The 14,461-nt window shown below is 48.5% G+C and overlaps 1 protein-coding gene across 1 annotated transcript in view; it reads left to right on the forward strand.

Annotated features, from left to right (window-relative positions):
* Positions 1-10,807, forward strand: part of LOC132377434 (tricarboxylate transport protein B, mitochondrial) — a 113,794-nt gene extending 102,987 nt beyond the window's left edge. The window contains exons 8-9 of the mRNA XM_059943698.1: positions 2,760-2,833; positions 8,823-10,807. Of these exons, the coding sequence (XP_059799681.1) occupies positions 2,760-2,833; positions 8,823-8,937 (189 nt within the window). The 3' untranslated portion in view covers positions 8,938-10,807. The remainder of the gene's footprint in view (positions 1-2,759; positions 2,834-8,822) is intronic.
* Positions 10,808-14,461: the final 3,654 nt, after the last annotated feature.

A 14,461-nucleotide genomic window follows, 5' to 3' on the forward strand; every position in this document is an offset into this window, starting at 1 on the left:
AAGGTCCGAGGGAATACCCTGTCAGGTCCTGGGGATTTATCTACTCTGATTTGCATCAAGACAGCAAGCACCTCCTCCTCTTTGATCTGTATATGTTCCATGACCTCCCTACTTGTTTGCCTTGTTTCCATTGACTCCATTCCAGTTTCCTTAGTAAATACAGAGGCAAAAACCTTGGTAAAATAGGCAGCATAATCAAAAGTAAAATACCCTTCCTACCCTGAATATGCTCTTCTCCCCCTTCAGGCAGGGGATACAAAAGCCTGAAAGCACGTACCAGCAGCCTCAAGGAGAGCTTCTATCTCATTCTCATCAGGCTATTGAACAGTTCACTCGTAGTGTCTCCTGGTCTCACAAGCTTTTGCTTTGTTTTCTGCCCGCACTTTCTCTGTAACTGTGACACTTTATTGTGCATTAACCTTGTGCTACCTCTATGCACTATTGGCAGGAGCAATACTGATGCACTGCCCATGTCAGTATTACGAGGTTGATGCTAGTGTGTGGAATGCACTACCAGGGGCGTTGGTAGAGGCAGGTACTTTAGGGACATTTACGAGACTCTTAGATGGGCACTTGGAAGAAAGTAAACTGGAGGCTTTGTGAGAGGGAGGCGTTAACTGGATCTTAGAACAAGCACAAAGTGCTGGAGGAGCTCAGCAATTAAGTAGTGTCGATGGAGAGGAGTAAACAGTCAATGATTTGGAGCTGAGAGTCTTCATTGATTGATCTTGGGGATAAACTTTTCATAGGGGAAGAGGCCTTTCATTAGCACAACGTTGTGGGCTGAATGCCTGCACTGTTCTGCAGTCCTAATGCCAGCAAATGGGGTTAGTGGAGATGGGAAAAGAGCTCTGTTACAGACATGGGGGCCAAAATGGTTGTTTCTCTGATGGGACAGCACAGGGACATTGGGTGGAATGGCCTGCATGTTGCCAGATTGAAGGTGCTACTGTGGTTGAGAAGGACAAAGATTCATTCCCTGGCATCAGGTGTCTCCCGAGCCCCTGGAAATGGGGAACTGAGTCAGCTTCCTTCCTGCTGACCCGGAGATGTGGGGAATGAGACTCTTTGGGCTCTGAGGAGCTGGCTTTTGGTAGGAGAGGGGCTGCTGGATGCTGGGTCAGACAGAGAAAAGCAGGGCTGTAGAACATAGAAGAGTTTCATAGGGGAAGAGGCCTTTCAGCCCACAATGTTGTGCTGAACCAGCTAATAAACCAAATCAAGAATACCCAAACACTAATCCCTCCAACCTGCACAGTCCATATCCCTCCATCTTCCTCTCATCCATGTGCATATCTAAATGTCTCTTAAAAACCTCCAACGTATTTTCCTCTACCACCTTACCAGGCAGCACATTCTAGGCATTCATCACTCTCTGAGTAAAACAACTTGCCCCTCACACCCCCCGACCTATCCCCTCTCTCATTCAATGCATGTCCTCTGGTATTAGACATTTTTATCCTAGGAAATAGATATTTTCTGATGACTCATAATCTTGTAAACCTCTATCGGATCTCCCCTCAGCCTCTGCCGCTCCAGAGAAAACAACCCAAGATTATCCAGCCTCTGGTGATTGTACATACCCTCTGAACCAGGCAGCTTCTTGGTAAACCTGCTCCCTCTCCAAAGCCTCAACATCCTTCCTATAGTGGGGTGACCAGAACTGTACGCAATACTCCATATGTGGCCTAACCAGAGTTTTATAAAGTTGCAACATAACCTCTTGACTTTTAAGCTCAATGTCTTGACCAATAAGCTGCCTTAACAACTTTATCAACCTGTGTAGCCACTTTCAAAGAGCTATGATCTTGGATTCCAAGATTTCTCTGTACTCAGCAACATTGTTAAGGGTCTTGCCCTTCATATTGTACTGTCTCCTTGCATTTTCTGTACTGAGGTGCAAAACCTCATTTATCTGGGTTAAGCTCCATCCGTCATTTCTCAGCCCATATCTGCAACGGATCTATATCATGTTATGTTCTTTGTTAGTCTTATACTCTATCCACAACTGCACAAATTTTGGTATCATCTGCAAACTTACTAACCCACCTAGTGTAGGATGGAATTGTTAGATTGATCGTAGAGTAGTTTAAAGGGTTGCTTAACATCATGGGCTGAAGGGCCTGTAATGTTCTATAATGCGGGGTGGAGATACATCTCTACCAAAGGAGGTGTAAGGAGATTCTCCCCTCTGTTGTCCTGCAGGTCACCCTTGGGCAAGGTGTCGCACCTGCTTAGCCCCCTTCCACCCCGATCAGGGTCACGTGAAGCCATGGGAGCAGGTGGTGGATGATCGTATGAGTGTTTAACACAAGTCCTGGTTATATGATCACCGATGGCAGGCAGGCAGTCTCTGAAGAGTATTGATAACGGCTGGGGTCATCCATCTTGTAAAGACACTGCACAGAAGAAGGCAATGGCAAACCACTTCTGTAGAAAAAATTCTCAAGAACAATCATGGTCATTGAGACCACGATCAACCACGTCATATAGCATGGCACATGATGATGATGTCATGCAACACGACACATGACGATGATGCCACATGACATGGCACGTAATGATGATGCAGTCCTGCTGTGGGCAAATGGGGTTAGTGTAGATTGTAACAGCTCAGTGTGCTTTGAGGGGTCAAGTGTTCGACGAGGGGCAGTTGGGTGTGTCCAGTCCCCAAGTTCTGATGGTCATGTCCCAGCCCCCGAGGGATCAGGAGACTGCCTATCCTCTCTGTAGTCTTACACCTTGTCTCATCTCCTCAGGGATTGGAGTCACATAAATACAAAAGTACCTGGGACTGCGCCTTCAAGATAATGAAACACGAAGGTCCCCTGGCGTGAGTGAAATGATTTAAATTCTTAAGCAGCAAAGTGCCGCGGTGTTAAATTACACTGTTCAGTGGTGGCTGGGTAGATTAGACACATGAATCTCGGACAGGAGGTTGTAGCTACACACCTAGCAGGTTCTGAACCCTAGTTATAGGAGACTATACAGTTCAGTGCAAGTTTAATTGTCATTCTCCATACATGAACACAGCCAAGGGAGACAGGGTTACTCGAGGGCCAAGGTAAAAAACACAGAGCCGACATTCACTCACAGCGACATAGCACATATAGTACAAGATATCAGTGAAATGCTGTCACATAAAAAAATGGAACAAGTCCCTGAGTCCACGAATGGTGCAGCAGTCTTCTGCTGAAAGCAGACAGCAGGGGGCACCACTGGCTCCACATCACCTCCGGTGGAGCGCACAGACCCCAACGCCTCTCTCCTGCCGGCTGTAAACAGGCAACAACGGGCCTTGAAGCCACACGACTCCCCCACCATCAGTGAATGGGACTTGCGGCATTCCACATTGACAGTGTCCGACATACCTTACAATCAGACAGTCACTCACTGCACACTGCCATCATGCGCCAACTCCTCTGACACAGGCAACATCGCGGCCCACATCAAGTCCAACACCTTCAGTTTCTCTGCACCGAGCAACTCGCTGATGGGGTAGACCTGCGGTACTCCAGAAGGACTGTGGCACTGTGAAACATTTCTGACAGTTGGTCTAGACAGTGGACAAAAAGACCTGTTCCTTGATGGTGGGCTGAGAAGCCTGTTCCATGACAGTTAGTCTAGATGTTGGGCTGAGAGGGATGTTCCATGACAGACAGTCTAGACGGTGGGCTGAGAGGCCTGTTCCATGACAGACAGTCTAGATGTTGGGCTGAGAGGGATGTTCCATGACAGACAGTCTAGACGGTGGGCTGAGAGGGATGTTCCATGACAGACAGTCTAGACGGTGGGCTGAGAAGCCTGTTCCATGACAGTTAGTCTAGATGTTGGGCTGAGAGGGATGTTCCATGACAGACAGTCTAGACGGTGGGCTGAGAAGCCTGTTCCATGACAGTTAGTCTAGATGTTGGGCTGAGAGGGATGTTCCATGACAGACAGTCTAGACGGTGGGCTGAGAGGTCTGTTCCATGACAGTCTAGACGGTGGGCTGAGAGGGATGTTCCATGACAGTCTAGACGGTGGGCTGAGAGGGATGTTCAATTACAGATAGTCTAGACGGTGGGCTGAGAGGGATGTTCCATGACAGATGGTCTAGACGGTGGGCTGAGAAGCCTGTTCCATGACAGATAGTCTAGACGGTGGGCTGAGAGGGATGTTCAATTACAGATAGTCTAGACGGTGGGCTGAGAGGGATGTTCCATGACAGATGGTCTAGACGGTGGGCTGAGAAGCCTGTTCCATGACAGATAGTCTAGACGGTGGGCTGAGAGGGATGTTCAATTACAGATAGTCTAGACGGTGGGCTGAGAGGGATGTTCCATGACAGACAGTCTAGACGGTGGGCTGAGAGGCCTGTTCCATGACAGTCTAGATGGTGGGCTGAGAGGGATGTTCCATGACAGTCTAGACGGTGGGCTGAGAGGGATGTTCAATTACAGATAGTCTAGACCAGGGGTCAGCAACCTTTACCACTGAAAGAGCCACTTGGACCCGTTTCCCACAGAAAAGAAAACACTGGGAGCCGCAAAACCCGTTTGACATTTAAAATGAAATAACACTGCATACAACGTTTTTTTTTGCCTTTATGCTATGTATAAACAAACTATAATGTGTTGCATTTATGAAATTGATGAACTCCTGCAGAGAAAACGAAATTACATTTCTGCATGCAACAAAAACATTTTGAACTCCGAAAAAAAGACGTTGGGTTGAAAGTTACTTTTAAGTAAAATATTCAATGTCTATTTGAGTCCTTCTTGTATTTATGAAAAACGCCGAACTTAAATTTTCCGCCAGCAGCAAACCAAAAATAACGTCAGCCAGCTGTCATCCTGAAAAATGAAAGGACTATTTCACTGAACTATGAAAAAATATGAATATAAGTAAAATAATAGGCAATTAAAATATTTATCATACTTGGTTAATGGGATTTCTGCTCCTGGACCTCAGCGCACAGCGTCTGCACATCAAGGCTGTATGACGTCACCTTCATCTTTACACAGGATCGCAAGCTGTCATCTGTGAGGTTTTCAATATCACTCCATTTGTGTTTCTGAGCAAGAACGGCCTTCTGACGGGCAACATCTTCAAGGTCTGCTGTCAAGCGTCTAAACTTGAACACCCATATGTCTTTGTCGGCTATGTCGGCCAGTTCCATCTCAAGATCAGGTTGACTCACACCTGCCAATGCAGTCGTATTCAGTAGGGAAGGATCGATGCTTAAGGGAGTGACCGGGAAGGATAATGTGTTTTTTTCCTCTCTGAACTCACAGAAGCGTTTCCCAAACGATGTTTGCATTGCGATGATTGTAGAATGTAAATACTCCGAAATTATCATGTCGTGACCTTGTTTGAACTCTCTCAAATTGGGGAAGTGAGACAAAGTGCCTTTCTGTAAATCTCTGGCAAGCACTGTCAACTTGCGCTCGAATGCCAAAACATCCTCCAACATGTGCAGGGCTGTACGTCCTTTCCCCTGAAGAGCTGTGTTCAGCGTGTTCAGGTGCGCTGTCATGTCTACCATGAAGTGTAGCTTTTCCAGCCACTCTGGCTGTTCCAGCTCAGGAAAGGTGAGCCCTTTGCTGCCCAGGAAAGTTTTCACTTCTTCCAGACACGCGACAAAGCGTTTCAGCACCTTCCGTCTGGACAGCCAGCGATAAAAACACGTTGTAGCGGTGTCAGTAAACTGCAGTCAAAGATAGCTTTATTCGAACTAAACAGCCTTGCTTTTAAGCCTCCCTCAACCCAGCCCCCATGGACGCAGATGCTGCAAAAGACGCGTACTCACAAACCCCCGTAGGCTATCTCCCTTAGCCGGAATGCCGGCTAATTGTGAGCCGTTTCGGATGTGGCAGGAAATGTACAAGATCACCATAATTACATTTCAAAAGCTAACAAACTAACATAAAATACATTTTAATTAAATACTGACCAATTATTTCCCAAAGCCACAGGGAGCCGCAGCACAGAGGTGAAAGAGCCACAAATGGCTCGGGAGCCGCAGGTTGCCGACCCCCGGTCTAGACGGTGGGCTGAGAGGGATGTTCCATGACAGATAGTCTAGACGGTGGGCTGAGAGGGATGTTCCATGACAGTCTAGATGTTGGGCTGAGAGGGATGTTCCATGACAGACAGTCTAGACGGTGGGCTGAGAGGCCTGTTCCATGACAGTCTAGACGGTGGGCTGAGAGGGATGTTCCATGACAGTCTAGACGGTGGGCTGAGAGGGATGTTCAATTACAGATAGTCTAGACGGTGGGCTGAGAGGGATGTTCCATGACAGATAGTCTAGACGGTGGGCTGAGAGGGATGTTCCATGACAGATAGTCTAGACGGTGGGCTGAGAGGGATGTTCCATGACAGACAGTCTATACGGTAGGCTGAGAGGCCTGTTCCATGACAGTCTAGACGGGCTGAGAGGGATGTTCCATGACAGTCTAGACGGGCTGAGAGGGATGTTCAATTACAGATAGTCTAGACGGGCTGAGAGGGATGTTCCATGACAGACAGTCTAGACGGTGGGCTGAGAGGGATGTTCCATGACAGACAGTCTATACGGTGGGCTGAGAGGGATGTTCCATGACAGACAGTCTAGACGGTGGGCTGAGAGGCCTGTTCCATGACAGTCTAGACGGTGGGCTGAGAGGGATGTTCCATGACAGTCTAGACGGTGGGCTGAGAGGGATGTTCAATTACAGGTAGTCTAGATGGTGGGCTGAGAGGGATGTTCCATGACATAGTCTAGACGGTGGGCTGAGAGGGATGTTCCATGACAGTCAGTCTATATGGTAGGCTGAGAGGGATGTTCCATGACAGTCTAGACGGTGGGCTGAGAGGGATGTTCCATGACAGTCAGTCTATACGGTAGGCTGAGAGGGATGTTCCATGACAGTCTAGACGGTGGACTGAGAGGGATGTTCAATTACAGATAGTCTAGACGGTGGGCTGAGAGGGATGTTCCATGACAGATAGTCTAGACAGTGGGCTGAGAGGGATGTTCCATGACAGACAGTCTATACGGTAGGCTGAGAGGCCTGTTCCATGACAGTCTAGACGGTGGGCTGAGAGGGATGTTCCATGACAGTCTAGACGGTGGGCTGAGAGGGACGTTCAATTACAGATAGTCTAGACGGTGGGCTGAGAGGGATGTTCCATGACAGACAGTCTAGACGGTGGGCTGAGAGGGATGTTCCATGACAGACAGTCTATACGGTGGGCTGAGAGGGATGTTCCATGACAGACAGTCTAGACGGTGGGCTGAGAGGCCTGTTCCATGACAGTCTAGACGGTGGGCTGAGAGGGATGTTCCATGACAGTCTAGACGGTGGGCTGAGAGGGATGTTCAATTACAGGTAGTCTAGATGGTGGGCTGAGAGGGATGTTCCATGACATAGTCTAGACGGTGGGCTGAGAGGGATGTTCCATGACAGTCAGTCTATATGGTAGGCTGAGAGGGATGTTCCATGACAGTCTAGACGGTGGGCTGAGAGGGATGTTCCATGACAGTCAGTCTATACGGTAGGCTGAGAGGGATGTTCCATGACAGTCTAGACGGTGGACTGAGAGGGATGTTCAATTACAGATAGTCTAGACGGTGGGCTGAGAGGGATGTTCCATGACAGTCTAGACGGTGGGCTGAGAGGGACGTTCAATTACAGATAGTCTAGACGGTGGGCTGAGAGGGATGTTCCATGACAGACAGTCTAGACGGTGGGCTGAGAGGGATGTTCCATGACAGACAGTCTATACGGTGGGCTGAGAGGGATGTTCCATGACAGACAGTCTAGACGGTGGGCTGAGAGGCCTGTTCCATGACAGTCTAGACGGTGGGCTGAGAGGGATGTTCCATGACAGTCTAGACGGGCTGAGAGGGATGTTCAATTACAGATAGTCTAGACGGTGGGCTGAGAGGGATGTTCCATGACATAGTCTAGACGGTGGGCTGAGAGGGATGTTCCATGACAGTCAGTCTATACGGTAGGCTGAGAGGGATGTTCCATGACAGTCTAGACGGTGGACTGAGAGGGATGTTCAATTACAGATAGTCTAGACGGTGGGCTGAGAGGGATGTTCCATGACAGATAGTCTAGACGGTGGGCTGAGAGGGATGTTCCATGACAGTCTAGACGGTGGGCTGAGAGGGATGTTCCATGACAGTCAGTCTATACGGTAGGCTGAGAGGGATGTTCCATGACAGTCTAGACGGTGGACTGAGAGGGATGTTCAATTACAGATAGTCTAGACGGTGGGCTGAGAGGGATGTTCCATGACAGTCTAGACGGTGGGCTGAGAGGGATGTTCCATGACAGTCTAGACGGTGGGCTGAGAGGGATGTTCCATGACAGTCTAGACGGTGGGCTGAGAGGCCTGTTCCATGACAGATAGTCTAGACGGTGGGCTGAGAGGGATGTTCGGCGCAGCCTTCTCTAAGATGGGTCCCTGCACACGCGGTTCAATAACACAACCACCGTGCTCTCCTGGGCAACCTGGTGACCTTCATTAAACTCATCTTCCTCTCTGTATCTCCCTGCTCCCTCTGCCTCCTCGCTGCTTCCCACCTCTGCCTCTGTCTATCCCCATTCTCCACCCCTCCTCCCCTCCCCTCCTCCCCCTCCTCCCCCTCCCCTCCTCCCCCTCCCCTCCTCCCCCTCCCCTCCTCCCCTCCTCCCCCTCCCCTCCTCCCCCTCCCCTCCTCCCCCTCCCCTCCTCCCCCTCCCCTCCTCCCCCTCCCCCTCCCCTCCTCCCCCTCCCCTCCTCCCCTCCCCTTCCCCCTCTCTCCTCCCCCTCCCCCTCTCTCCTCCCCCTCCCCACCACCCAAGGTTTTACAAGGGAACAGTTCCACGCCTGGGTCGAGTCTGCTTGGACGTTGCCATCGTTTTTATCATCTATGAGGAGGTGGTGAAGGTGCTGAACAAGATATGGAAGACGGACTGAGCCTGCTGGGGAGGAGAGGTCCTGCCGCCATGGCTACCGGACGTGTGGGTGGGGGGGGGTGTGAAGGGACAAGTCCCACTAACCCGTGGAACTGCGTAAGACAGAAATAGCCAATGAAGTCTATATATTCCCTTAGTGTTGTCCAGTGATAAAATACTTAGTCTGAGGAAGTCATGTTCAGTGATTGAGAAAGTTAATTTATTAATATCATTGGGTGTCCATGGACTGGGTGAAGCATTCCATATCAATAGATGGTACACCCTTTTTAACGTACTGTATGTGTGCCAAAGTGACTACACTTCCTAATGTTCTGTATATTTTTTGAGGCGTGGGACACGGAGAGGTCACATCTTATTGCTTCCCATGTCACCACTAGTGCCTAGAGATCTGGGTAAAGGAATGGACTCTCTGGGGTTACATGAAGGGTGGGGTTTCAGGGAAATGGATGATGGGACCGAATGCTGCAGGGAAATGTTTCTCTGCAGGGGTTGGCAGCCTTCTTGACCTCTTGTGACCCTGATCCAGGAATGTGGCTCCCTGCCTTTGAATGAACAGCCACTGCCTCATGAATCACCTCTACTGGGCTGGGATCCCAGCTGGTTTGAGCTTTCCCATCAATCCCAGGAGGTGCTTGAGAAGACCAGAAAATATGCAAGCTGAAAAGGGATTTTTAGCTGGAATCTGTAGAGAGGGAGACTTTCAACGTCACCTTCTCGTCAGGGCCAGGAACAGTTGGACAAAAGAGATTCTCCAAATGCTGGAAATCTTCAACAACATGCACAAAATGATGGAGGAACTCAGCATCTATGGAGGGGAAGAAATAGTCAATGTTTAGGGCTGAGACTAGGACTGTAAAAGAAGGGCTTCTTTCTGATATTCTGGCATCTTCCCTTCCTCTCTAGTCCAGGCCTCAGCCTGAAGCATTGACTGTTTATCCCCCTCCATTGATGCTGCCTGACTTGTTGAGTTCCTCCTGCACTTTGTGCGTGTTACTCATGAGGAGTTAGGCGTGTGCCCATAACCTGGTGCAAAGGAAAGGCCTCCTTTGTGAATCTAAATTTACCTTTCCAGTTCAAGGTGACTGAGGAAGGGGTTGGCTCGTTGTAACTTCCCTGGAGATCATTCTCAGAAAACCCTCCTTCATAGTCTGTGAACGCAGAAGAAAGGGAAATATTCCAAATTGCTGTGTTAGAATCGCTGGGCAGAAGAATCGCCATTCTGTAGGGGTGAATCTGTACATTTAGAGGGTGCCTGTTATCTTCTGGCGGGCTGAAGCATGGCTGTGTTCTGCCGTGTAGTTATATTGATCTGCCAAGGAACTGTGTCCAGGCATACAGCCTAGCAGGGAGCAAAGTGCTGGAGGAACTCAGCGGGCCAGGCAGCATCTAGGAGGGAAAAGGACCGGTGACAGTTCAGTTTCATCAACTGTCCATTCCCCCTCCCCTGCCAACAATTGGTGCCTGGCCCCCTGAATTCTTCCAGCATTTGGATTTAGCTCCAGATGTCAGGATCTGCAGCCTCTGTTATTGCCAGGGTGACTGCATCCAGCCTGCTTTCAGAGGTGCCTGGGAGAGAGAACGATCCTAAAACTCTTTTGTCATTGTGCAGCAGAAACAACACACCAAAAGTTTTTTTCTTTAAATACCTATTTATATTTACCAAAATGTTTGTGTGTGTGTGTGTGCGGGCGTATGTGGTCAATGTTCCTTTAAAACTGTGAACACGGGTTGAAAGACCTCCTGTCCCCCCCTCCCCTGCCAATATCATGTAAACTGTTCAAGTCATCTTCTTTTATTCCTGTGCGACCTCTCTTACTGTGGCCAATGTTTACAACATGATGTATTAATAAATTAACTAATATGCTTCAAAATGGTGCAATTTTACAGTTTCTTTCACTGTGATTATAATTTTAGGATTTGGCTGATCTCTAACACTGTGTTTTTGTGGAGGTTGTGTCTGGAAGGATGATTGGTAACATGAGAAAATGTGCAGATGCTGGGAGTTGGAGCAGTTCACCCAAAGTGCTGGAGGAACTTGGCAGGTCGGGCAGCATCTATCCAAGTCGATGGACAGCTAGTCTTGATGCTACCTAACCTGCTGAGTTCCTCCAACATTATATTAGAAAAACAGCCAGGCAGGGTATAAAACCAATAAACTCTTTCAACAAGAGGAAGTGTGCACATGCTGGAAATCCAAACCAACACATGAGATGCTGGAGTCAGGAGCACCTATGGAAACGAATGGAGCCCATGGGACCCTCAGTCAATGAAGACCCTTCTTCAGGGCTGAGAAGGAAGGGGGAAAGTTCTGGAACTAAAAGGTGGGGGAGGGGAAGGAGGATGGCTGGAAGGTGATTGGTGAAGCCAGGTGGGTGGGAAAGGTCAAGGGCTGGAGAAGAAGGAATCTGATAGGAGAGGAGAATGGACCATAGGAGAAAGAGAAAGAGGAGGGGATCCAGGGAGCGGTGACAGGCAGGTGAGAAGTAAAAGTTCAGACTGGGGAATAGAAGAAGGGAGGACGGGGGGGGATGGGGAATTTTGTTCACCGGAAGGAGAAATCGATATTGATGCCATCAGGTTGGAGGCTACCCAGACAGAACATAAGGTTTGCTCCTCCACCCTGTGAGGGTGGCCTCATCTTGGAACATAGTTCCTAGTTCAATCTGTGAGGCCTCCATTGCTCAAGGTCTAGATACAGAAGCCTCGGCAGTACAATATGGAGAGCAAGCTGTTGCCCATGTAGCAGACCCTCCTGCTCCATGCCTCTGATGATCTCAAAGCAAAGACAGAGACTGATACAGTTTGGTATCAGCAGTGTTGCAGAATTGCCCGTCGGTGTTGAACTCAACATAGGAATGCCTCAGGGATCCATCTGTGGTTTTACTTCTGAAGCTTTCCCCAGGACTGGGTCTAGCCACAAGGCAGCGGAGGTTTGGGATCAGAGTTCTCCTTGTTCTAGATGAGCTTCCAACCATGGCTGGTGAGCTGGTATTAAGATGCTAGTAACCCACCTTTGCCCCTTCCGTCAGTAGAAACGGCTTCACCAGGCTTAGCTGAGCCACATGAGAAGGCTAGGAGCTGACCTTGGTTGTCGGAGGGTATTTCAGGTACACGCCATTGGGCGCATTTAATAGGTAGTGGGAGCTTGTCCCCCGTACCATCCCTGGCTATGACAACCTTAAGGAACTATGAATTCAATAGTTCAATTATCATTCCACCATACATGAATACAGCCAAACAAAACAGCATTCCTCTGTGCAAAACACAGTACCAACAGTCACACACAGCACAAGGCACATATGAGACTGCAGTAAAATAGTCACACAATAGTCACACATGAAAAGTCCAAGTCCCCAAGTCCATGAATGTTGTAGCAGTCTGCAGTCGAACACAATATGGCTTGTCTTCTGCTGAGCCAACACTGGGGGGCAGCACTGACTCCAGCATGGGCACTGCACCACACTGCCTCCACCATAAACAGGCAATACCACGGCTTCAGGCCTAATCCTCACTAAGAGCGAAGCAACGCAGCTTTCCCACCAACCACCAATAAACCAGTGAATCGGACATGTAGCAGTGTTCAACAGGGTCCTGCGCACCGATTCCTCCATTGCCTCTCTGATGCAGGCAGCAGCATGATCCACACCAAGTCCAGCTCCCACTCACTCATGGGTAGGCCTGCAGTACTTTCAGCTCTTAATGTCCAGCAGGGTCTCGTGATCATAAAGTATATGTTTAAAAAAGACAAAAGCACCTTTGGTTGACCCCGTAGAAGCTGCAGTGTCCAAGTGTGCCACCATCCCACCTGAGGTACAGTGGGAGAATAGGACGTGAATCATTTAATCACATCAGTGCGCTGATGTAGTGCAAGGGAAAACAATACCAGAGTGCAGAATACAGTGTTACAGTTACAGAGAAGTGCAGTTCAAGCTGATAATAACGTGCAAGGCCACTGTTCCCTCTAAGCTGCTCGGGTACGAGTCTGCACAGTGACTGAAATGCTCCCGTGCACACAGCCTTTGTTGCTGTGCAGCTGAAATTTTCTTTTAAATGTGTGCACTTTTCAGACCATGTACCAGTTTCCTGCCCAGAGCAATGGCTGGTTCATGCAGCTGTACAATAAATAAATTAGAGGGAACAGAGCCATAATGAGGTAGATTCTATCTAAAAGATCTATTTAGAATAAACTCTTTTCAGACTTCCAGCTGGGTGCATGTATCAATTACAATAGACATTTCAGTGACAAGCTCTGCTGTCTTCATCAGGGATTATGTCTGGGTATGTGTAGTCTGGTGGTATTTATTCCCCCATTGTCCATCCCTCCTGATTGGCCAGTCCTCATCCAATCAGGTTTCTGCTTTTCCTCCCTCGTTTACAATTGAATTCTAGCTCTTACTTAGAGTGAGATCATCGTCTTGTGGTCTTGGGCGGAGGAGTTGCTTTACCAAGCCATGGTGCATTCAGATAGGATGCATCAATAAAAGTGTGAAGGTCAATGAGGACATGGGAAATTCCAGGTGAGCCCTGTTCAATCTCATCCTCTGGTGCTGTTCATGTGGAGTTTGCACCCTCCACCTCTGGCCATGTAGGTTTATCCTGGATGCTCCTGCTACTCTCCCACTTTCCAAACCCGTGATATGAGTTTGTTGTTCCTTTATTCGATGTGTGCTTGCAGAAGTCCGAAGGGAAGTTGATGGAGGCGGAGAATAAGTTGTTTGGTGACGATGGGAGAATGGGATCAAGGAATTGCACCATGGGCACCAGTATAGGTCACAAAGTCGATTTGTTGTCTGACATGGTGAGAGAGTTGGCATTTGATAAAGTGGTCTCTCCTACACTCCAGTATCCATAGGCTGTTATGGTATATTCTGGAGTTCGGGTTTATAGCAAATATTAATTTCACCAGCAACTAGTCTTCAGATTTGAATGTGGTCTATAGATTGAATTTAAAATGCAGCTCAGAACAATTCAAGTTTTATTATCAAAGTATGTATAAATTATACAACCTTGAGATTTGGCTGCTTATGGGTAGACACAAAGCAAGAAACTCAAAAGAACCCAATTTAAAATAAAGCCCAACACCCAATGTAGAGAGAAAGAGGGAAAAAAATCAAAACAAATCATGCAAACAAACAATAAAACAAACAACAGCATTCAGAGTGAAATTGAGTCCATAAACCCAGAGCCCAGAGCAGCTGGAGTAGGCCCAGTCTGGAGCCCGAGTCTCAGTTCATCACAAAGTGGGACAAATCACTGCGAAGCTGTAGTGAACTACTTGTACCTGTCTGGACATGCCCCCCCACCTCCCACTGACTGCTCCTGTGGCTCCTCCCACAGACCCCTGTATAAAGGCACTGCTCCTCCCTCAGTCTCCAGGATGTTGTGTGATGGTCTCTTGCTGCTGACTGCTCTCTTCCAACTAATAAAAGCCTATCTCGCCTCACGTCTCTGAGAGTTATTGATGGTACATCAATTTTATTGTAAGTCTGAACCACGAGCGGGGTCGGGCAGTGCTGCGTGCGAGG

The sequence above is a fragment of the Hypanus sabinus genome, chromosome 18, assembly GCF_030144855.1.
Source record: "Hypanus sabinus isolate sHypSab1 chromosome 18, sHypSab1.hap1, whole genome shotgun sequence".
NCBI lineage: Eukaryota > Metazoa > Chordata > Chondrichthyes > Myliobatiformes > Dasyatidae > Hypanus > Hypanus sabinus.